At 44.3% G+C, this 21,711-nt stretch overlaps 1 protein-coding gene across 1 annotated transcript; it reads right to left on the bottom strand.

The window, feature by feature from the left end:
- Positions 1 to 1,125: 1,125 nt before the first annotated feature.
- On the bottom strand, positions 1,126 to 6,155 carry PMAIP1 (phorbol-12-myristate-13-acetate-induced protein 1). Its single transcript, XM_037152002.2, has 2 exons — positions 5,940 to 6,155; positions 1,126 to 3,097 (listed from the first exon to the last, which is right to left on the bottom strand). The coding sequence occupies exons 1-2, from the start codon at positions 5,995 to 5,997 to the stop codon at positions 2,991 to 2,993; spliced, it is 165 nt and encodes a 54-aa protein (XP_037007897.1). The 5' UTR covers positions 5,998 to 6,155; the 3' UTR covers positions 1,126 to 2,990.
- Between the last annotated feature and the right edge of the window lie 15,556 nt (positions 6,156 to 21,711).

The following is a 21,711-nucleotide window of genomic DNA, read 5'->3' as shown; positions in this document are numbered from 1 at the left end:
CCTTCCTGTGTGTGTAAAAAAGAAAAAAGAAAAAAAAAGGTACTTTTCGCAAAAAACGAATTAACACCCACAGTTCCATTCTGGATATGCAAAGAGGCTTAGGGACAGGAGTTTCTCTCCAAGACCTTCAAATCAAATGCAGATTGACCCCACCTTTTATGAAGCCCATCTCCCTGGCCCCTCCAGCATTACCAAGTCCTTCCTCTGGGGGAGTCGGTGGTACTGGTTTTTAAGGCCTTCTGGTGGCCCTGGATCCCCCGTTCCCTAGCTGCTGTCTGTCCTGCTTAACCGCGCCCCCCCCCCAACTGGTTCTCTCTCCCTCCCCATCTAAGGAAGACAATTCACTTTCCACGATACTTTTGAGGACAGGGAAGATGTGGTTGCCAGGTTCCTAGATCAAATCTCCAAACTGGGAGTATCTTTTTAGTTCTCACACTCAAACAGGAAGGCCACTGAGTTACACCTACTTCGCACATGACTCCCTGCGAGTGAAGCAATACTTACTGCTCAGGGTGGGGGCAGAAGGGAAAGCTTGAGAGTAAACTGCGCGGAAGTTCCTCTTGCCTGGCAGACTCAAACACCCAAGGCTCACCACACCACTAATTAAGTACCTGATGAGTTTCTACAGGCGACTGTAGGTAAACCACTCTCGGGGCATCCATGTAAGGTGCTCAAGACCTGGCATTAATCTCCCATTTTTCACTCTTTTCTATCCCATTTAAAGTGGAAGTCTCAGGACAGCAGAAATCATGTCACGTGACCCTGTCTGCTCTATCCTGAACACAGAACTGGATAGGATGGTTCCACTAAGAGGTGCCTGCTGAAAAAAATTAGTTAAAATACAACATCGTGCTATGGTTTAGTGGATTGGGTGCCAGCCTGCAAACCAAAGGGTCTCCAGTTTGATTCCCAGTCAGGGCACATGCCTCGGTTGCGGTTGCGGGTCAGGTCCCCAGTGGGGGGCGCACGAGAGGCAACCACACATTGGCGTTTCTCTCCCTCTCTTTCTCCCTTCCCCTCTCTCTAAAAATAAATAAATAAAATCTTCAAAGAAAACCCCATAAAAAACTTTGAAATAAATAAATTAATCTTGTATTTTTTAAGATTTTATTTTAGTTATGTCACAGTAGCTTACATAGTAAAAAAAATAAACACAGAAAAGAATAGTGATAACTTTTAATGGTTTATAGCTATAGCATCCAGTTATGTGTATATACACATGTATAAATATACAAACAGACCATAAATATCCATATGGCAAAAGACATCTACCACTAGGTACACACACACAATAAAATCTTTGCAACTATACAAACAGCCATAAGTAATACTGAAGGAAAGTAGATACTGAGGTATTTTCCTTTGAATCTAAAGTGACTATAGCCTATATCAGCAATTTCCAACCAGGGTGCCACAAGAATTTTTAAAACATGCAATACCTTACTATTTTAGTCAGGGGCACTGACCTCTTCCCTCTTAGACTGTCCAATGAAAAAAATTACGACAGCCAACACAACAATAGCTGTCCAGTTGAATGACTCAAAAGTATACCTATTTTTGGTCAGATCAGCAGAAAATATCTATTTTTTGGTGTGCTGAGGAATTTTAGTCATTAGTTTATGTGTGCCATGAAATGGAAAAGGTTGAAAATAACTGACCTATATTAAAACATTTTTAATGTAGAGGTTCAAGTAGTTATAAAACCCGTCTTTAAAAAAAATAACAAAAACTTTATCTTGTGACCTAAAACTGTAACTACTGAAAATTTTTAAACTTAACAAAAATATTTTAATTATAAATAGGTAAAATAAATAAGGTTCTTTATGAAATGCAATCGTGTTTTAATATATATTTGGGGACTTTCTTTTAAAAAATGAAATGACTGAAACCCTTCTCTGAATCTACATATTACTTTAATGCAAATTTTATATATATTGCTTATCCAGAATAAAAATCTCATGTATATATATGGAATCTACCTATTCCTCTTTAAAAAAAAAGTATATCATATACCCCTGAAACTAATACAAAATAAAACTAATGTAAACTGTGAGTAAACATAAAAATTTTTATGTATATCCCAATTATGAAAACATGTTTAGTTTTGCTTTAAAAAATCAGTTTTTATACAGTACACATTGATGAGTATGAAAAACAGCATTTTACAGATTTTAGAAACTTCTTCAGAAACATTTTCTTAGTTTAGATATTTGTTTTCCTAAGTTAATTATAGCAGTAAAAAGTCCAATTTGCTTTTTAAAATTATCCATGGTTATCCAAAATCCCCATGCTTTCTATCTTTTAATATTAAACCTGTAAGAATTTTACTGGCACCAATACTCACACTTCGGTCAAATATTTTCAAATTACATACTTTCCTATTAAACCCAAAAGGAAAACATTTAATGAGAGGTCATTTGAACAGAAGCAATGCATTCTGAGACAAAAGAAAATTATCTAATTATTTTACATGTTGTAGTGACCTATAACACCAGCATTCACTGTGACATTCAGTGTTCTCAGACGACATTTTTACTGTGAACAAGATAATATGTATCAACCAAATATTATACATCGTCCTGGAGCTGTGAACCCATAGTAACAAACACGGAACATATTCCATTTCTTGGCCCCCGCCCCCACACTAGTCATTTATGAACTCCTCTTACACTAGGCTGGACATTACCCTTCCAAAAAGTAACAGAACGATTCTCTAAGCAAAACCAAAAATGTATAAACAGTTCGTTGCATATTTTCAATGCCTTTCCATCCTTGCTTTAAAATGAACAAACCAGTTTTACAATGTTCGGTCATCCCAAAGAATGACTTCGGAAACATGTTCCGTCTTCATGAACAAGGGCATCGGAAAGCAGCTGAGAGCTCCTTCCTTCACCTTCTTCTCCATAATAAGGCAAATCCCTCCTGTGACAGATGAAACACAGCAACTCCCACTAGAAAGCAGTCTCCTCATTGGAAGGCTTCTGAAACAGTCAGGTTCCGAGGTGGAAGAGTTTGGAAATCAGATTTAGAAGTTTCTGCCGGAAATTCAGTTTGTCTCCAGTTCTCCTTAACTGAAGGGCACACTCAACTTCGGCCTCTGAAAAAGAAAGCAAAACATCGAAATTAAATTGACGGCATTCCAAACTGGAACCAGCAAGAGTGATAAGTTGAATATTTATCCCATGAAGCAATTCTCTTATCATTAGCTATGCACACCTGTTTTCTGAATATGAGATGGAGCACACACAACAGAGACAAACACATTGTGAATCATAAACAACAAAGTTAAACAGCTCTGGTTGGTGTGGTTCAGTGTATTGAGTACTGGCCTGTGAACCAAAGGGTTGCTAGTTCGATTCCCAGCCAGGGCGAACGCCTGGGCTGTGGGCCAGGTCCCGGGGGGGAGGGGGGAGCATATGAGAGGCATATTTAGACTGTTTCTCTAAAACATTGATGCTTCTCTCCCTCTCCTTCTCCCTCCCTTCCCCTCTTTCTGAAAATAAATAATATATATATATATTTTTTTAAGTCAAACAAAGACATGACATTTACAGCAGCACAGTTAGCGAGACATTGTCAGATTCAGATGATGTCATCCTTTTTTCTCTCACTTAAGGTTGGTGGGAGGAACAGAAGTCAGTTCTAAACTCTCTTCCACTATTTTGAAGTCGGGTTTGTTTTGTGTGGCAATAATTCGTAGCTCAGATTATGCACTCATTAATAGGCAAATCTAACCGTATTCTTTTCTTCAATTAAAACACTCTGAAATCTTCTCATAAAGGACTGACTCAAACTTGTATTCCAAAAGTAAGCCCACATTCCCTAAAATAAGTTAAAAGTTTACATTTCCTTCTAAGCCAAATTCTTCCAACAAATCCAACCTCTACCAATCCATTGCCTGTAGGGAGATGAGTGAGGCAGAAAATAAGTAATGTTTAATTCACTTGTTTACTACTTTTTAGAGCTATTGTAATTAACTGAATGTTAATTTAAGAAACATAAATCACCTAATTTTCAAATAAATCTTTTAAGTAAGGGAAATTAACATCAAGTCTATACTGACATTAATTTCCATTTTCTTGAATATTTCAAAGACTGACTCAGGGTCTTTTGGTCCACTTGAAAAAGATCACAGTTATGAACATTAAAAGTCATTACAACTACAAATTGAAATCAGGTTTACTTTGTAAACAGACCCTGCAGAGACCCAACTTAGGCTCAAAATAACTAAAAACTGTAAATGTACAATAAAGTGGATTACTATCTCTAAAAGACCTACGTAAAATTTTCATAATACCTACCAAGAGACCTAATAAATATCATAAGATGTCTTTCTTTACAGGTTACGGAGTTAAACATTTTGACAAAGACATAGTTTTCAGTGAGTGGCATCTATTAACATACCATCCTAAAAAATTTACAATTTTATATACAACTCTGGAAGCCCTGGATTATAAGAAAAATTATTCCTTTCACCAAAAAAGGCAGAAAACAGCTCCTAAGTGCTTCCTGAGTCTCTTTGCTACAGTCACACATCTATGAATGTATTAATTTAAAAATCTGTAACCTTACTATATATTATACTTCACAACATATACATGTATCAAACCATTGCATTGTACACCTAAAATTAATAGTGTTTTATGTCCCTTATAACTCAACTTACATACAGTATTATCTAAACAAGTTTAAGTGGGACCTTCCTTCTCATTGGGAAGTTGGATGGTTGAAGGTTATGCATAAGCTTAGACCTTTTCACAACAGGTCAGAACTATTGGGCATCACAGAGGCGGAGAAGGTTTTTTGCTTCCCAAGCAACTTGGCCAGTACACCTTCCTCTGCACTCTGCACGCGCTCTATAAAATGAAAGCACGTTGCAGGGCCGGGAGAGGGGGGCGGCTACTGCTTGCTGATGTAATAGCAACATGACCGCATATATTTTTAAACCCAAAGCCTTGCCGCCTTCTTTGCTACTGCCCCTTAGCCTTGTTTCATAAGATTCATAAAAAGAGCCAGGTAGGGCTCAGTAGGTTGGGTGTCCTCTTGCAAACTGAAAGGCCTCTGGTTGGATTTCCTGAAAGGCTGCTGATTCAATTCCCTAAAAGGTCGCTAGTTCGGGGCGGATGGAAGGCAACCAGTGATGTTTCTCCCCCTTTCTCCTTCCCTTCCCCCTCTCTAAAATTAAAAAAAAAAATTATAAAGAGTGCTGGGGGTAGGAGCTGACCTCAAAAGTCATTTGATGGGGCTATTGGGAGGTAGGGGGGAGAACTGGATGGATTTTAAAAGTCGAGAACCAACTCTGTTTCTCCTATCCCCTCTCCTCAGCTAATTAAAATGTTACGTAGCATAACTTAAAAAAAGAAGCAAGACTTTCTGGGCCCCTGAACGCAACGGTCCCTGCGAGGCCCCCACAACCCTCCACGGGTCCTTTGTGGAAGGGCAGTTGTGACGGTGGAAAGTGTCATCGGCTTTTGTTCGCGTTGGGGGTGGAGGGAGAGATAACGCCCCGCGCAGGGCCCTCAGAGGTCCAGGACTCCGGAGAAAGGGGACTGTCCTAGGAAACGCTGCGAGGCCAGGTGGCTCCAAGAGCTTCTCGCGTCCCCACCTGCCATGAGGACTTTCTCCTCGTGGCTGATGCCCGCATTTGCCATTTTTTTCTCCCCGTGACCCCGGGGCAGGGCAAGTGGGGATGGAAGACAGGCGAAGGAGAGAAGAGGCGTTCTGCAAACGCGAAAACAGCTGCATCCCAGTCCCACACCGGGATCACTACCTCGCCGTGTCCACGGTCTCGGGCAAAACCCCTTTAGAACTTCCAGAAGGCGCCCCGAAAGCACGTGCAAGGGCGCAGACCTGGCTGGACCTTGAGGCCCGGAATAGACTGGCTGACCGCGCCCCGACCGAGACCTCCACCCCGGTCCCGGGCCCCGTCCGGTCCCTACCTGCCGGGGCCCGCGTAGGGCTCGGCTGCGCGTTCTTACGCGCTTTCCTTCCGGGCATCTCTGGCGGGAACTCTGCTGCAGAACCCGGGGAAACTCAGTCCCCCGACCTTGAGTCTGCAGGAGGCGAGCTGCGAGCGGGACCGTCAGGCAGGACCGGGATAGAGAAATGACTGCGAGAGTCGGAGACGGGTCTTAGAATGGCTACGGACTCCGAAGCCCGAGCTTTTATCTCCCGGGTGACGAACCGAAACTTGACGCCGAGCCCGCCCCTCTCTCCGCCCCTCCGGCCACCGCGCGCGCCGAGGTTTGGGCGGGTTGGGGAACTCCCCCGCGGCCTTCCCCGACCTGCCTTGGCACGTTCCCGACCCGCGGCCGCAGCGCGCTCGGGTCTCAACCCGGCTCAGCCCCGAAGTTACTTCCTTAACAAACCCGGCTGGAGGAGCAGGGGGTCGGGACCGAGAAAGCCGACGCGCGAGCTGCAGTGGCCACTGAGTCCAGAGTCGCGCCAGGAGGTTGGGGGTGGGGAGGACGGGATTTTCATCCTTATCATAAACGCACAATTAGAGACTTCTGTAAACAAACCCCAGAAAGAGCTCGGGGGAAAAAAAGATAGTTTTCACACTCAAGAGTGTGTGTCGTTTCGAGGAAGTGAAATGAGAACTTTAATAACAAGAGGAATGATGCCAGAAGCCGTGTTCGTAAATAAAGTACCGATTGAAACTGTTGGGAAGTTAACCACAATTTGAAACGCAGGAGCAAGCAGGCAAACACCGCTTTGATTTGGCAGGGGTGCGTGCATGTTGTTGTTTTGTTGTTTGTTTGGATGGGAAGAGGAAGGAGCTAGTTCTGGGCCCCTGGGGGCGGGGCTTTGATTTTAAAAGTGGAGCATATTCCCTTTGGATATGGCTCTTTCTGGATACTTAGTAACATTTAAAAGCATACAAGTCATCATATAGAAAACTTTAAAATGCTTTTTGTGGAGGGAAGCAGGAGATATCTGGAAATATGAAGTTATTTGCAAGAGGTTTGGCGGGCCCTCGAGTAATTAATTTCATTACTGTAAAAAGGAGTGATTTGGACTACTTTCAGCGAGAGCTGCTTAATGCTCCGGGCTTACTGAAGCAGGCTTTTTTTTTTTTTTTTTTTCCTGTCCTCAAAATAACTCTGCAACGCTGCAGTTCTTAAAAAAAAAAAAAATCATGGGCACTTGACAAGTGCGAAAATGAGGTTATAGAGATGAGGAGAATTGCCCAAGCTCACGCGGACAGAATGCGGTGCCGGGTTCTGAGCCCAGGCGGGTCCGCCTGGCGCGAGCCCTTGCCCACTGCGGCCTGGCCATTAGTCACAGGTTCTGAGAAAGCGAGTTCTCAGATTATCCGCGCTATGTAACGGAGAGGTTGCAAATTGGCTGCTTAGAGCTGTGTGGCTACCTAGGAGTGTTAGGTTTCGTTGGTTCCCTAGATTGGTCTGCAAAATGTCTTATGAACATTTGGATTGCTTGACAACATTTAACGTTGCATTAAAAACCTAGATTTCTGGCGTCCTTAGGAAAAATCAGAAGCTCTCGCAACCCCGGATCCCTTTTCCAAACGTGTGGAGCAGACTGGAAGTGGTGGCCGCCTCTTCCCTTAGAGAGAAGTCGGGCGGGAGGGGCCACACTCCCTGCTGTTTGTTTTCTCATTTACATTATCTGGCCCCAGTAGGCAGCAGAGTTGTTTATTTACCTGAAATCATTCAATCAACACAAATGTGCAAGTATTTATTTTGGCTTGCTTCTGCAGAAGTGTAGACGACGCTATAAGCATGGAACGAAACTACTTTCGAGTTTAAACAACCTAGTTTTGAGTGCGATAAACATTGGGATCAAGAGAATTCAGTTTTTTAGCACGTGGTACAGGAAAGCTCTGTGGAGATTCGGCCTCCAAACCTGTTGTCTGGAACCCGGTATCCAAAAACCCCTGGGTCCTCCTCCTTCTCAAGGCTCGCAAGGTTCCTTAAACTTAAGGAACACCATTAATTACCTTTCTTCTTGGAGAAATTAGTAAACTTTCTGATCAAATACAGCATGCTGAAAGGCAACGGATACATTCGACAGAAGAAAAACAAATTATGTCATTGTTTACCTACGAAAGGGTGTGTCGCCCCTGTTCTCTAATATTATCATTACAAAAGGCTGTGGGTCACGTGGCCCATACAAACCTTCAGCAAGTTGTGCCTTTTGGAGATTTGCAAATTCAACTTGGAAAGAAAAGGGAGGAGCGAGTGGGCGGAGGTGCGCAGCAGAGATGGGTCAAAATCACCATTTGTGGAGGACTTTGTAAAACGCTGCGTTTGAGGCAGTTCAGGAGCTCTCTTTCAGAGCTACCATTTTGTTAAGGGAATTCGAGGCTGAGGGTGAACAGGTTCTCCCAACTGCACACTTTTCTGGAAAAGTGATTCATCCCTTCATGAGAGCCTGCAAGGAATGTAAACATCTAGGAATATTTTTGGCCACCAGGGCTGACAAAATGAAAACTTATCATAAAGCACTGGAATCCCCTATTACCTGTTTTCTTGTTTTGTATTTGATAAAAAGGAACGGTGAGGTCAACAATTTTTTAAACCACTACCACGTATCAGTTTTCGTAAAAACCAAGTTCAAAAATGACAGTACAAATTGGGCCATGCCTGTGTTGTCACTTACAGTGTGAAAAGAATTAGTGAAAAACAAAAGAGCCAACGTGATTAGTAATAGAGTAGTCATTCATGTGTCATATTGAAATGGGATTTGGCAGGAAGACCAGAAGACTTGAGAGATGAGTGAGAGAGTTTAAAGGAAGCCTGTGAAGATATACGTAGGACATTAACCAAAAGGGGACTTGTTTTTTTTTGTTGTTTTGTGTCGTTTTTCCTGGAGGGCATGTGGGTTGATGTGACATCAGCCTGATGCATCCATGAGTTAAGCCTTTATTTTAAGACAGACACCAGGCTAGGCCCTGGGGAGACAAGTGCTCCCTCCCCGAGGAAGCTGCATCAAAGCCTCACAAATTCAGTGTCTGTGAGGCTACCTTGTTAACATGCACTTCTGATTCTGGAGAGCTGGCTGGTCTTGCAGTTCTGCTTCTCAAACAAACTCGGGTAATGCCGATGCATTTGGTCTACGGACACCACCTGGAGTAGCCAGGCTAGAGGGTGATGCGGGTAAGTCCACAGGCAGGTACGATGAGATGGGCATCAGGGCTGTGCCAGAGAAAGTATGGCAGACTATGGGAAGGCAAATAAGCAGGAAAGGGCATCTACATAGAGACCGTGGTGGCATCAATAGGAGTTGGCCAAGCGATGAGGCCAAAGGGAAGAAGGATGTTCCATGCAGAGAGTGAAGAGCCATGTGGTTGGAAATGGTGAGAAGTAAGTGGGGAGAGAAGCCACCTGAGGAGTGTGGGTAATTTTGTGGGGGCACAAGGGGAGACCACTGAAGGTTTTAAGCAGGTAGGTGATGTGATCAGATTTCAGAAAGCTCACTCTGGCTGCAGTGGGACTAGATCAGCCGAGCTGAGACATCGTGACGGGTGAAGACACTGTGAGAATTCTCATACAAGATGGTAATGCCAGTAAAGTCACTGTTTCCACCGGTGCCTCGTAACAATGTCCGTTTTTCCTGACTAGGATAGGACCAGATTCTATCAGAGCAAGACTGGATGTTTTCAGTATAAACATAATCAGAATCCCCTGTATTAGTTTTTAAGGGCTACCACAACAAAGTAGCACAGACTGGGTGGCTTGAAACAGAAATGCATTCTGACTACGTCTGGAGGCTGGAAGTCTGACATCCAGGGCTCAGCAGGGCCATGCTCTCCCTGAGGACTCCAGGGAAGGACCCTCCACGGCCTGTTCCACTTCTGGTGGTCGCTTGCAGTCCTTGGCAGTCCTTGGCGGGCATCACTCCTGTGTCTGCCTAGGTCTTCCCATGGCCTGCTCCTCTGTGCGTCTTTGTTCAAATCTCCCTGTTCTTGTAAGGACAGCAGTCACTGGATCAGGGTCCTGCCAATCCAGGATGACCTCACTGTAACTTGATTACATTGGCAGTGACCCTATTTTCAAATAAGGTCACATTCTCAGATTGGTATCTGTGGGAAGCTGGGGAGTGGGGAGTTAGGACTTCAACATATCTCTTGCGGGACACAATGCAACCTTTGACATCTGTCTTTATCAGCTGCCTTTTAGAAAAAGTTCTATGTACACAGTTTTCATCCTGTTTGCAATTTGCAGTTTACAACCGAAAGGCTGCTACTAAAGTGGACAGTGGATTTAAGCTACCAGAAAAAAGCTCACAAGCAGTAAAGATAAGATAAGAAATAAGATGACTTCTGAGTAAACAGGTGTAGAATATGTCGGCCACAGAAAGCATGTGGACCCGGATCGTTCTGCGTTGTAGTTGAGCTAGGAGCCCCCTGGCCTCTCCAGCCCACCAAGGTTTGCCCCTCACAAGGCGAAAGGAGTTTTCAAGAAACCCTTGGTGGAGTTTGAAAACACTTAATTTCTATTAATTTGACATATAAACACATTGAGTATGAAAACAGAGGAGAAAAAAGTTCTCATCTCCCGAAGTGTCTACTCTTCCCTTCTCTTTTCCTTGTTTGCTAATTGTTCTCTGTATTGTCACAGTTAATGGTCCTCAAGCATGTGTTTGCCTTTTCACTGCCAAGTTCCAGGAGAGGAAGCGGCGCGTGACGTTCAACAATGCCAGTGGGGAAATGGGGGCTCTGCCTGGATGTTTAAAGCTGCTGAATGATTGATTTTCAACAGGTAAATGAATCCAACCAGTTTAGAGGATTTAATGGGAGAAACTACTAATACAAACTCCTTGTTAGAACATATTTATTATGATACAGTTATTTTTAGGTGGTTATTGAATGACTACCAGGAAGGTGATTCAGTCTTACAGGAGAGTAGCAAGCAATAATGTCTGAGTATCATCCACGTAAACACAACTTCTGAATCAATTGATGAGGTTATTTCACGTGCAGACCTAACCTAGGACTAACAGATCGAAACCACGGAAATATTCATATTAACGAACTTGTAAGATGATGTTGGTACACCAAGGAGGTGATGAAAAAGCACATTAGAAGGGATGCCTGACCTCAAGTAGACTTTAGTCTGGCTAAAAACATAAAATATTATGAATGGACAGCAAACAATTGAAAAGGGATTCTAATTTTATGGAACGCTAATACATGGAAATATTTTTACAAGACAATTAAGGGAAAATAATTTGTATTTTGTATATCTCACCATTTAAACAACCTGTGCAGAGAAGGAAAAAAGTGGGGGAGGCAGGGAATTGTTACATCCTTGGAAGCAAAAGAAACCACAACCTCCAGAAAAAATAGGCTTAGGGAAAAAAAGGACAAAAAACACACAACTGACCCGTGGTGTCTGCCCCCTGCAGTGGGGAAGTGGTGGAACTGAAGGGTGTGATGGTCACGACCCACAGGAGGCAGAAGGGGCAACAGAAAGGCACAACTGGTGAGGGGAAGGAACAGGGAACTAGCAGGTGGTTTGAGTGTCTGGAAGCTTTGAGTGTTATTACCAGCGAGTGGAGCTCTTATCAGGCTGCGCGAGTAATAGGTAGGTGCGCCTTTGGTGAGAGGTACAATTTCACTCCTGCATATCGACTTGGAAAATGATGAAAGCTGAGTCCTAGATAACCATCATTTATGCCTAATTCAATCCCCCAACAGCACCCACCCTGTGGGTTGAGTGTCACTGCTACAGAGGAACTGGGAGCCTTGGGAATGTAGCGGGACAATAACTCATGTGATACCAACCTCCCCTGGCCTTTCTTCCTCAAACTCACCGAGTTCCTTCCTCCTTCTCCTCTGTGGCCCTTGCCATCAACTCTGCCTAGAATGCTGTTGCTTCTGACCTTTTTCTGTCCAGGTGCTTTACACCATTCAGGTCTCAGAACAAATGCTACTTGCTCAGAAAGGCCCTCTCTGTCTTGCCTGAAATTGCCCCTCTCTCCCATCCAAAGGTTTTTCTATTGTAACACATATTTTATTTAGTTGTCTGACTTGTTTATTGTCTACTTCCCCTTTTGAAGTCAAAATCCACGTGAGCTCAGACCTTCTGTGTCTCGTTCTTCACTGTTCCTGGTGCCTACCAGCCCCATAGTGCTAGGCTCATGGCAGACATTCAACACGTGCAGTGTTTGTGGAGTGAATGCATGACCATTGTGGGGCATGTGGAGAAGGACCTTCCACTTCCAAACCATTTTATGGGATAGGTTTTCCCTTCTCCACACACAGATGAGAAAACTAAAGCTAAAATAGGCAAAATCATTTGCCTAAATTCACAGAGCAGGTAAGAAAATGAGTAACCACTGTAATACAACTAGTCTTACTCTGCACTTAGTTCATGACAGTTGTTGTTTGACAAAAATGGTTGAAAATAATCAGAACAGATCACAGATACTGGGCATTTAAACAATGAACATGATGTAATTATTACCTAAAAATTCATTACTTAAAAGTTTTATTCCCTAAAAGTATTATTACCTAACATGTTCTAATTATTACCTATAAGTTTATTACCTAAAAGTATTATTACCTAAATGTTTTTAATTATTACCTAAAAGTTTCTATGAGTCAGGAATTCAGAACTTGCTTCGGTTGCTGACCCTGGCCCAGGGTCTCTCATGAGGTTGAGGTGACGACGCTGCTGTCTGGCATCGTGTGGCACTGCCATCAGTTGACCGTCCCTAAAGGATCTGCTTCTTGGGTGACTCACCTGCGTGGCTCTCAGGCTGGTGCCAGCCATTGGCAGTTGGTCTCAGTCCTTTCTCACATGCACCTCTCCAGAAGGCTGCTCGGGTGTCTTCTCAACATCCATGACTTCTCCCAGAGAGAGTGGTCCAAGAGCCTCAATTTTTTTCTATAAAAGCATTTCTCTTTAAGAGTAGACCTGGGGATTTAACAGTTTAGAAGCTCAGAGAAAGGCTATTGTTAACAACCTTAACGATCAGGGCTATTTAAACATTCGGTGTTCCTTCTCCTCTCCCGCCCTCCTCCTGAGACAGGCCAGCCCGGGGTCAGCATTCCCTATGCTCCCCCTACGCGGTCTACAGCATCCTCACAGGGAAGGCAGGTGCCCTTCTCAGAGATTCGCACGATAACCGCTCACATTGCCAACTTCAGCGTGCAATTTCCCCACACCCACCTGCGTTTCTCAGACTTCAAATTTGTGTGGTTCAAAGGCAAACTCCAGACCTTGTGGGGCATCCACAGATCCTGCAGATTTGAAGATTCCATACACAGCATCTTCCCCACCAACCCCTCCAGATGCTTGAGTTTGAGACCCAGGACACCTCTCCATCCCCGCCCCCACCCCACCCTTAGGCTTCTTCACAGCCAATTACTGTGAAGTCCTGAGCACCCCTTGACTCTCTTCCTATCTCATTGTAGCCATCACTTCCCCTCACCCAGGCCACGCAGGGGCCCTCAGCCCTGGCCCTCACCGTCTACATCTGCCCCGTCATGTATTCTTCAAACTGCAGCCAGCATGGCTCTCTTTACTGCTACCTCGCCCCTTCTTCGAACTTTTCTAACCATTTTCTACACTGCCTCCAGAACGATTAAGATTTTTAGTTTTAGGAGATAGAATCGTTTCGTGGCTTAAGGGCTGTTGGGAGTCTTTGGGTGCTTCTAGAGTCAAGTATGCAAAAGCCACCTGCCAAAGCAGAAGGGAAAGAGAGAGAGGAGAGAGACTGATTGAGACAGCAGAGAGAGGAGGGGAGAGAGAGAGAAGGAAAGAGAGAGAGAGGGAGAGAGAGAGGTGCCCCGAGTGCAGCCAGCTGCCCCAGCATTCCTAGCGGGGGAAATAAAGAGCCAGAAAGGAGAACCATTAGACCAGAGCAGAGAGGGGAGGGAACTTCAGGGGGGAGGAGGAACAGTTTGCAGGAACAAGTGTAAAGGACACTGGACGATATTGGAGGGTGGAAACAGGAGGGAGGTAAGGAGACCTGGGGGAGTGGGCTGGGATGGGGGTAAAAGGCAGAAAACTGTACTTGAACAACAATTTAAAAAATTTTTTAAATCAATAATGATGTCAGGTACTACATTAGTGTTTTAAAACAACCTCCTTACAGCCCAACATTAACCACTTAGAAAGTATAAATTTTTTAAATACCACCCACTAATGACAGCAGAGAAGTAGTATGTTCCCCAAGGCATCCAGAAGATCTGAATGAAGGTGTGTCCCGGAGGACATGATGGGAGAGTTGTCCTTCGCCTGATTCCTCTGCCCATGCCAGGCAATTCCAGCTGGAACCCATGGAGATTTCTTTAGGAATGCAGCACATTTAGGAGAACTATCCCTTCCATTATTAGAAATTGTATTTAAATTAAAAGCAAATGTAAGGAAAAAATATAACAACAAGTAGTTGCACAGAACACAGTTAAAGACACAGGCCTCAAAACAGGTGACAATGCAGTACGTGATTGAGGTGGCATTTCAATGCAATGGATACAAGGTAGCTCATTCCGTAAACGGTTTAATGATTGACTACACAGCTAAAAAATTAATGTCTCATCCCTACGTCATTATCTGTATCGAAACAAACTCCAAAGGGTTCACGGGTTTAAATAGAAATATCAACCACGCAAAAAAGTACTTGAAGAACTTGCAGGTGCATATGTTCATAAGCTTAGAATTGGACTGGCTTTTTAGCCCTGGCTGGTGTGGCTCCATGGATCGAATGCCGGCTTGCGAGCCAGAGGGACACCAGTTTGATTCCCAGTCAGGACACATGACTTGGTTGCAGGCCAGGTCCCCAGTGTGGGGCACACAAGAGGCAAACACACATTGATGTTTCCTTTCCCTCTCTCCTTCCTTTTCCCTCTCTCTAAAAATAAATAAATAAAATATTCTTTAAAAAAAAAACAGATATATAAAGGTTTAGGTCAGTAAAATAGAACCCTGAACGAGGTCAAAAAACAACAGAACTCCTGAAGAACAAAGGCTGAGTTCAAGGTCTGATCCTGCCCTCGCCAGCTGCTGGTGGCACAGGCTGCCCAGGTGCCCACGCAGCTGCAGCAGGAGTCGAGATCCCAGCACCGAGACAGAAATCCTGTGCGGCGACAGCACACGGACTCTTTTCCAAAGTTGCGGAGGGGCAGATCTGATTCTGGCGTGTGCCTCTCCCTCTCTCCTCTACCATGCAAGGAGGCCTGGGGCCTTAGAGAAGGTTTTATGAAGGCCCTGGCAGCCAGGTATTGGCCCTTTCCAACCCGCCTTTGCAGGAACCTGAGACATAATTATTCCAGCCTCCCAACTAGAACAGTTAAAACCAGCATCGGTGGTCAGCTTCTCTCCTCTTCTGTACTCCATGGACTCAGTTTATCAATCCTAGCACAGCTTTCTTAAAATACATTGGGCATTGGGTTTAACCTCCCCTCTCGAATTCTGCTGCCTACAGAGCATGTAATTTCACTATTGCAAAAGTCCCCTAGCTGGGTGCCTTCCCTTTTCTGCCAACAGAGCACCCCTCACCCTTCAGTCTGCCTGTAAAACATCAGTTCCTTGGCATGCATTCCTTTGTTGAAGGATTTATAGATCAGAGAGCCCCCCTTCGTGCATGAAACAGGTGTATACTCTGTTTTCTGTGGCATGTCGGTCCCTAAAACAAAGCTGTGGTCTCCTGGAGAGCAGGGACTTCCTTTCTCCCTCGTTGCTATCTTACCCCCAAACCACTGTAGCTGCTTCTGTGACTCAGAGGCATTTTTCCTCACCTTCACCAAAACCCCCAGGGGATTTTTTTAAATCAGTCCCACTTGGGGTGGCAGTTGAAATGCTAAAATAATCAGCTAGTTCAATACCTAAAATATTAACAGAAGTCCCAAAGAATTATACTGTACAAACATAAGTTGGGTTCATGGGGAAATTTTGTATGAGGTTTCCCCCTTACAAAAAACCTTTTACCTTTAAAAAAAAAATTGGCCCTGGCTGGTGTAGCTCAGTGGTTTGAGCACGGGCCTGTGAAGCAGAGGGTTGCTGGTTTGGTTCCCAGTCAGGGCACATGCCTGGGTTGTAGGCCAGGTCCCCATTGGGGGACACATGAGAGGCAACCACACATTGATGTTCCTCTCCCACTCTTCTTCCTTTCCCCTCTCTCTAAAAAATAAATAAATAAAATATTTTTTTAATCGCACTTGTATTTTAGCTTAACCATTCACTTAATATATATATATATATATATATATATATATATATATATATATATATATATATGTTTAAGCAAGTTGCTACATTTGTCTGAGCTGGGGTTTCCTGTTTTGGAGAAAGAGAGAAAAATGGTGATACCTCCCCTACAGGACTATTTTGAGAATGAAAAGGATGAATACAGGTAAGCCGGCCACTGTGCGAGTCATATCTGGAGGGCTTAAGACTACGGGACTCTTCTCCACCTGCCTCCCCTACCAACATTCCCAGAGTGAGGAGAGCAAGGCAAGAACATGTCAGCCAGTCTACCCCTCCAGTCCTTAGAAACACAGTTCACATTGAGTGTATTACTCATACCCAACACAGAGCCTCTGTCTGGGAAGACTCAGAGCTGCCCAAATTCCGGGCAGACTTTAGTAAGTATATACATGACCCCAGTGCTGAGTTCCTCAGACAAAGGAATGAGGAGACAGGCAGAGAAAGGAAACTGCAAGAGAAAGGGGAAATGAATCACTTTCTGAGCCTTAGACCTCAATGTGCAGGAGCAGGCTGGGGAGTCGGGCAGGTGACCTCTTTTCATTTCTGAAGCCGTCTCTTGGGACACATGTCAGAGCAGACATCCAAATTTATCTTACTAAATAAAATCCTGGCTGGAAAGACATGTGAGACAGGAGACCACTGTTGAGAACCCCAACAACTCTTGGTAGTAGAGCTCCAGAAAAGAAAAACCGGCGAGTAGGAACCATACCAAGTTTTGGAGTCAGCATCCTTGGCTGACTCCCTGCTCTGCCACTGAAATCCAGTGTCTTCCTAGGCAGAGGACTGACTTCCCTGGGGCCTACTCAGCCCTTCTGGTAAATGGTAGTTGTAATGTGAGTGGAAATCACGTGGGGAACCATAGCGGAAGACCCCTCCGTGGGATCATAAGGAAAACATTCCAAGGACCCACGCATGAGTGATTATGATGTAGTGAGGCTTGTTCGGGTAGAAATCTGCCCCTGGGTTTCCAATGTCCCGTGTGCATCCATCCCGCCATGGAAAAAGTCCAACTGTGCCGTCTGCAAAGCCAAAACAAAGGCCAAGGTCCGGAATTTCTGTTTCATATTAAAGCTCAGTCCTTCGGAGCCCAAACAGTCTGCCACAGGCCCTAGTAGGTGCTAGATCTGCATGGTCAGGTGCTCCTGGGAGAGGGAACACACAAACAAATGGGGAGAGTGTGGGTCACTGAAAGGAAGAGAGCTTCTCTGTTCTTCTGGGGTTATAACCAGGAGCTTTTTCAAAATCATTAAAACTTTCCCAGCATTCACAGGCTTTTTGATGGGTCAGTCCACCTGCTAGTTAGACTGACGGGCTTCTCTGGTAACCCATTCTTCTTTGCCAATTCAGTACTGAAGAAGGGAAGGGAGGAGTATTCATCCTCTTGGTGGAGAAATGCTGTAATTCCACAGTGTGTGTAAAGTTGCAGTTTTCTGGCTAGACAAACAGGCTTATGCTCCTCATTTTATTAAACTCAATGTCTAATTCCCTTCGCTTCCTTTATTAATAATTAGCTAACTACCCACAGTAGCAGAAGGAGAATGTGGGGTTAGTGGATAGACACATGAGGGACACTTATTTTTCACTGTATACCCTTTGTTACTGTGAAATATTTTAAAGTATATATTCATACTAATTATTCAAAGATTATGCAGATAAAGTTCAAATGTATGTAGACTGAGCAATTTGCCTCCTAGGTATATATCAAATAGATATGTATGTATACAAGGTCTGTCCAGAAAGTACCTAGCCACATAGTATTAAAAAATAGAGACATTTATTAAAGAAGATACAAGAAACACCTCAGTCCCCTTTAAAGTGGGCACCTTGGGACCTCACAATCGCCATCAGCTGCCCCATATTTTCCTGAATCTCATCCATGGTCTGAAATCTCTTGCATCTCAAAGGTAATTTAAGTTTTGGAAAAAGCCAGAAGTCATAGGGCAACACATCTGGGCTGTAGGGAGCCAAGTCATCTGGCTGATCTGATGTCTCAAAAAAACAAAACAACCCCCCCAAAAAAACCCTGCATGAGATGTGATGCATGAGCAGACATGTTGTCGTGATGAAGCTGCCAATCACCAGTTGCCCATAGTTATGTCCTTCTGAGTCATCTGAATAGTTTCCACAGAGGAATGTTCAAGCTTAACATAAAATTTTTTAAAAGATTTTATTTATTTATCTTTAGAGGGGAAGGGGAGAGGGAAAGAAATAGCAATGTATGGTTGTCTCTCATGCGCCCCCTACTGGAAACTGGCCTGCAGCCCAGGCATGTGCCCTGACTGGGGATCAAACTGATGATCTTTTGGTTTCCAGGCTGGCTCTCAATCCACTGAGCGATAACAGCCAGTGTACATTCCACTTATTGATCTGGATGCTGTGTGGGTGAGTGAGTTTAGTTTGTGAAACTTCATTATACTTTTTTTCTGTCTGTATGTTGTACATCAAGGTGTGAATAGATAGATAAATATGGACAAATGGAATAGGAGCCATTTTAATGGCACTCACAAAGAAATGACAATAAAATAAATTTTTATTTAAGCTTTTTTAAGTATTCACTAAGTGATATCCACTTTACTTCATTTCTTTTCTTAAAGATTTTATTTATTTATTTTTACAGGGCGAAGAGAGGGAGACAGCAATGTGTGGTTGCCTCTTGCACACCCACTGCTGGGGACCTGGCCCTAAACTGGGAATCAAACCTGCAATCCTTTGGTTCATAGGCTGGTGCTCAAGCCACTGAGCCGCCCCAGCTAGAGCCTCTTTATTTAATTTCTAAGTGGCAGTTTAAGAAATTTACAGATGCTAGCATTTGTTAGTGTCAGCAGAAATTAAAATACAGTGCAAGTGTGATATTAAAATCAAAGTCAAATAAATTGGTATCATTTCCAGTTCAATCAAGTAACAGAACAATGAAATAAAAATATGATACAGGACTAGGAAAACTATCAGTATCTCCAAATGAAGTCACAGCGTTAGCACTATTGAAATATTAGCGTTAAGGGAGTCAGTGTAAAAGGAAAAGAAATTCCTCAGAAATGGAAAAATGTTGCTGCGTGGTGTGGAAACATAGCACTAAGTATCCCAAATGGAAGTGGAGTGACATGTGGAATTGCCCAGGTCGAGTCTCTGCGGCCATCAGGACGAAGGCATTGTATCTAACCACTGTGTCTTGTACCAGAAAAATCCCAGGGGGGAGGTGTGCTGGGCAAAGGGCAGGCAGGTAGTGAAGTCATGTGTTGAACCCAGATCTTTGAAGTCCAACCTCCGAACGTCTTGGCTTTCCCTGTTTCTAGATCACACGGTCTTTTCCCGAAGGCTTTGCATTTATTTACACTTGTCCTGGGCTCTGTCCAGGTGGAGCCTGTCAGCCTCCCGATCCCAGCAGAGAGGGCACTGGGGTCTTCTCAGTCACCTAATCTTGAAATAGTTTTCCCTCTTGATTTCTAGTCCTTTTCCCCCTTTTTCTTCAGAACATATCAGAAATGGTAGTTGCTTAAATTATTGGGAGGTCATACTTGACTTTGTATTCATTTGTCAGTTTCCTGAACTAGACGCTAAATTCCATGAAGTGAAGGCCATGTTTGTTGGGTCTCAAGTTCTTCCTCCTGAGCCTGGCAAACGGGAGATGCTCGACCGATGGTGATTTTAAGTAAGTCAGTCTTAGCTTTGCCAGGGAGACATGAATTGTCTGGTCCCATGGAAGACCAAGCATCGTAGCTGTGGCCTAACTCTGCCTGTCGCCTTCTGTGTTCTTGAGCAAGAAGCTTCCTTTCAGGATGGTGGTTTCAGACTGTGGTTTTGTCACATGCAAAAGAAAACCTTGGACTGATTACTTGCTCTCTAAATTTCCTCTATTCTAATTCCCACTCTCTAAATTAAACCAGTTGGTAACATGTGAGTGGTTGATGGCTTATTAGCACTCCCAGAAAGGGTTGCATTGTAAAAAGGTAATGTTCCGCATTAATCTTTATTTCCAGATTGTCAGGCAGAGCGATACATGAAGAGTGGAACTGGCTGGCGAGAGAGCATTCTGATTACTCGAACCTGAAAGTCCATGCCCGTGAGTCAGCCATTCCCATAGTTCCTGCTGGTTCCAGCTTTGATTTTTTTCCCTTCTCGTTTCAACTCAGACTTCAAAAGCACCAGGATCTTAAAAATTGTTCCTGCCCATTCCCCCTGCCCAGAAGGCAGTAGCCCCTCTGAAGTCCCCAGTGTCTGGAAATGTCAGCATTTCTAGTTTCTGCTTCCAGGTGCGGGGTTGTGTCCCCACCCCCCGGGGGACGGGCACTGTGGTTCCGCACCCAGGGTAGTGATCTCTTACCCTAGTCTCGGTTTTTCATCTCGTCATCCTTTCTGGAACTCAGAGTGTCCTACCAGGAAAATTAGTACCGGGGCAGCAGGGACAAAGTTTGAGAAATCAAAAAGAGGAAGTAATCGATAGTAATAACAATACTGGTTACAGCGACAAGACGTAGAACTTGCCCGGGATGGCCCTGTCTATGGTTTTTTCTGTAGTTACTGTGATGCATCTGTTGTAAAATCTGAAGCAGTGGGGGCAGGGGCGTTAGTTATATGACCACACTCTGAGTCCTTCAGAGTTCCGGCCAAGGGCTCAGCGGCCTGTCCAGCTGATCCCCACTCCCGATGAGACTGAGGGTACATTTTGACTGTTCACAGGGGCCCCTTCTTGGGTTTTTTTTTGACTCTCATTTTCCTCCTGCCAGCTGGGCTTTGAGGTGCCCTTCTTTGATGTCTGGGTCCTAACTAACGCCCAGGGATGTCACTGTCAGGCCTTGCTGGGCACCTGGGTCCACGCTCGCCAGCCCAGAAGTGACAATCGAAGGATTTGGATCACTATTTCCTTAGCCACTGCTTTCTTTCATCTCAGCCTCCCTGCCCTAAAGGTTTACTGCCAGAGTTTATTTAAATAAATAGTGACTAAGCCAAAAGTTGCTGGCTCCTACCTCAATCACAGAACTCTTTTTTTCTTATTGGTCCCAAATTTTAAGGGCAATTTCCATTGTAATCACCATTCATACACAGAGATCCAAGAAAGAAAAAAGAGAGAGACTGCACCAAGGTCAGGATGACTGGTGAAAACACGCACCCCTCCCCCAGGGGGTTCTGAGGAAGAAAAACGCCAGGTACAGAAGGCACTTCTCTTTCTCGGCAGAGCTTGCCTGACACATTGTTGCTCCCTGAACAAACTTAAACCCTAATTCCAGATTCATCTGACTCGCTGCCACCACCCTGGCCACTCAGTGTAACAGCAGGGGACCAAGGACCTCTGCCTGTCCTGGGTGCTAGAAAGGCAGACTGCGGCCCCGTTCCATATCTATAGAGGCAGAACCTGCATTTGAACAACATTTCCAGGGGATGGGTATGCACGTTAAACCTTGAGAAAGCCTGTCTTGCCTCGCTCACAGTTGAATTTTTATAAACTAGCGTCATGCGATCTTAGAGGATCTATGTGGTGTTTGGGTGCCCACAGCATGCTGAAGTTACTGGCATTTACAGAACAACCGGGAACAAG

The sequence above is a fragment of the Artibeus jamaicensis genome, unplaced genomic scaffold (genome assembly GCF_021234435.1).
Source record: "Artibeus jamaicensis isolate MK-2021 breed Jamaican fruit bat unplaced genomic scaffold, CSHL_Jam_final contig_354, whole genome shotgun sequence".
NCBI classification, from domain to species: Eukaryota; Metazoa; Chordata; class Mammalia; order Chiroptera; family Phyllostomidae; genus Artibeus; species Artibeus jamaicensis.
Note: the sequence above shows the minus strand (reverse complement) of the source record. Positions and strands in the feature narration are given on the sequence as shown.

Excerpts from the sequence above, each read along its gene's own strand:
- PMAIP1 (XM_037152002.2), bottom strand. The coding sequence starts at position 5,997 with ATGCCCGGAAGGAAAGCGCGTAAGAACGCGCAGCCGAGCCCTACGCGG. Across the intron at positions 3,098-5,939 it reads CCCTACGCGGGCCCCGGCAG|AGGCCGAAGTTGAGTGTGCC; the intron begins GTAGGGACCGGA and ends TTTCTTTTTCAG.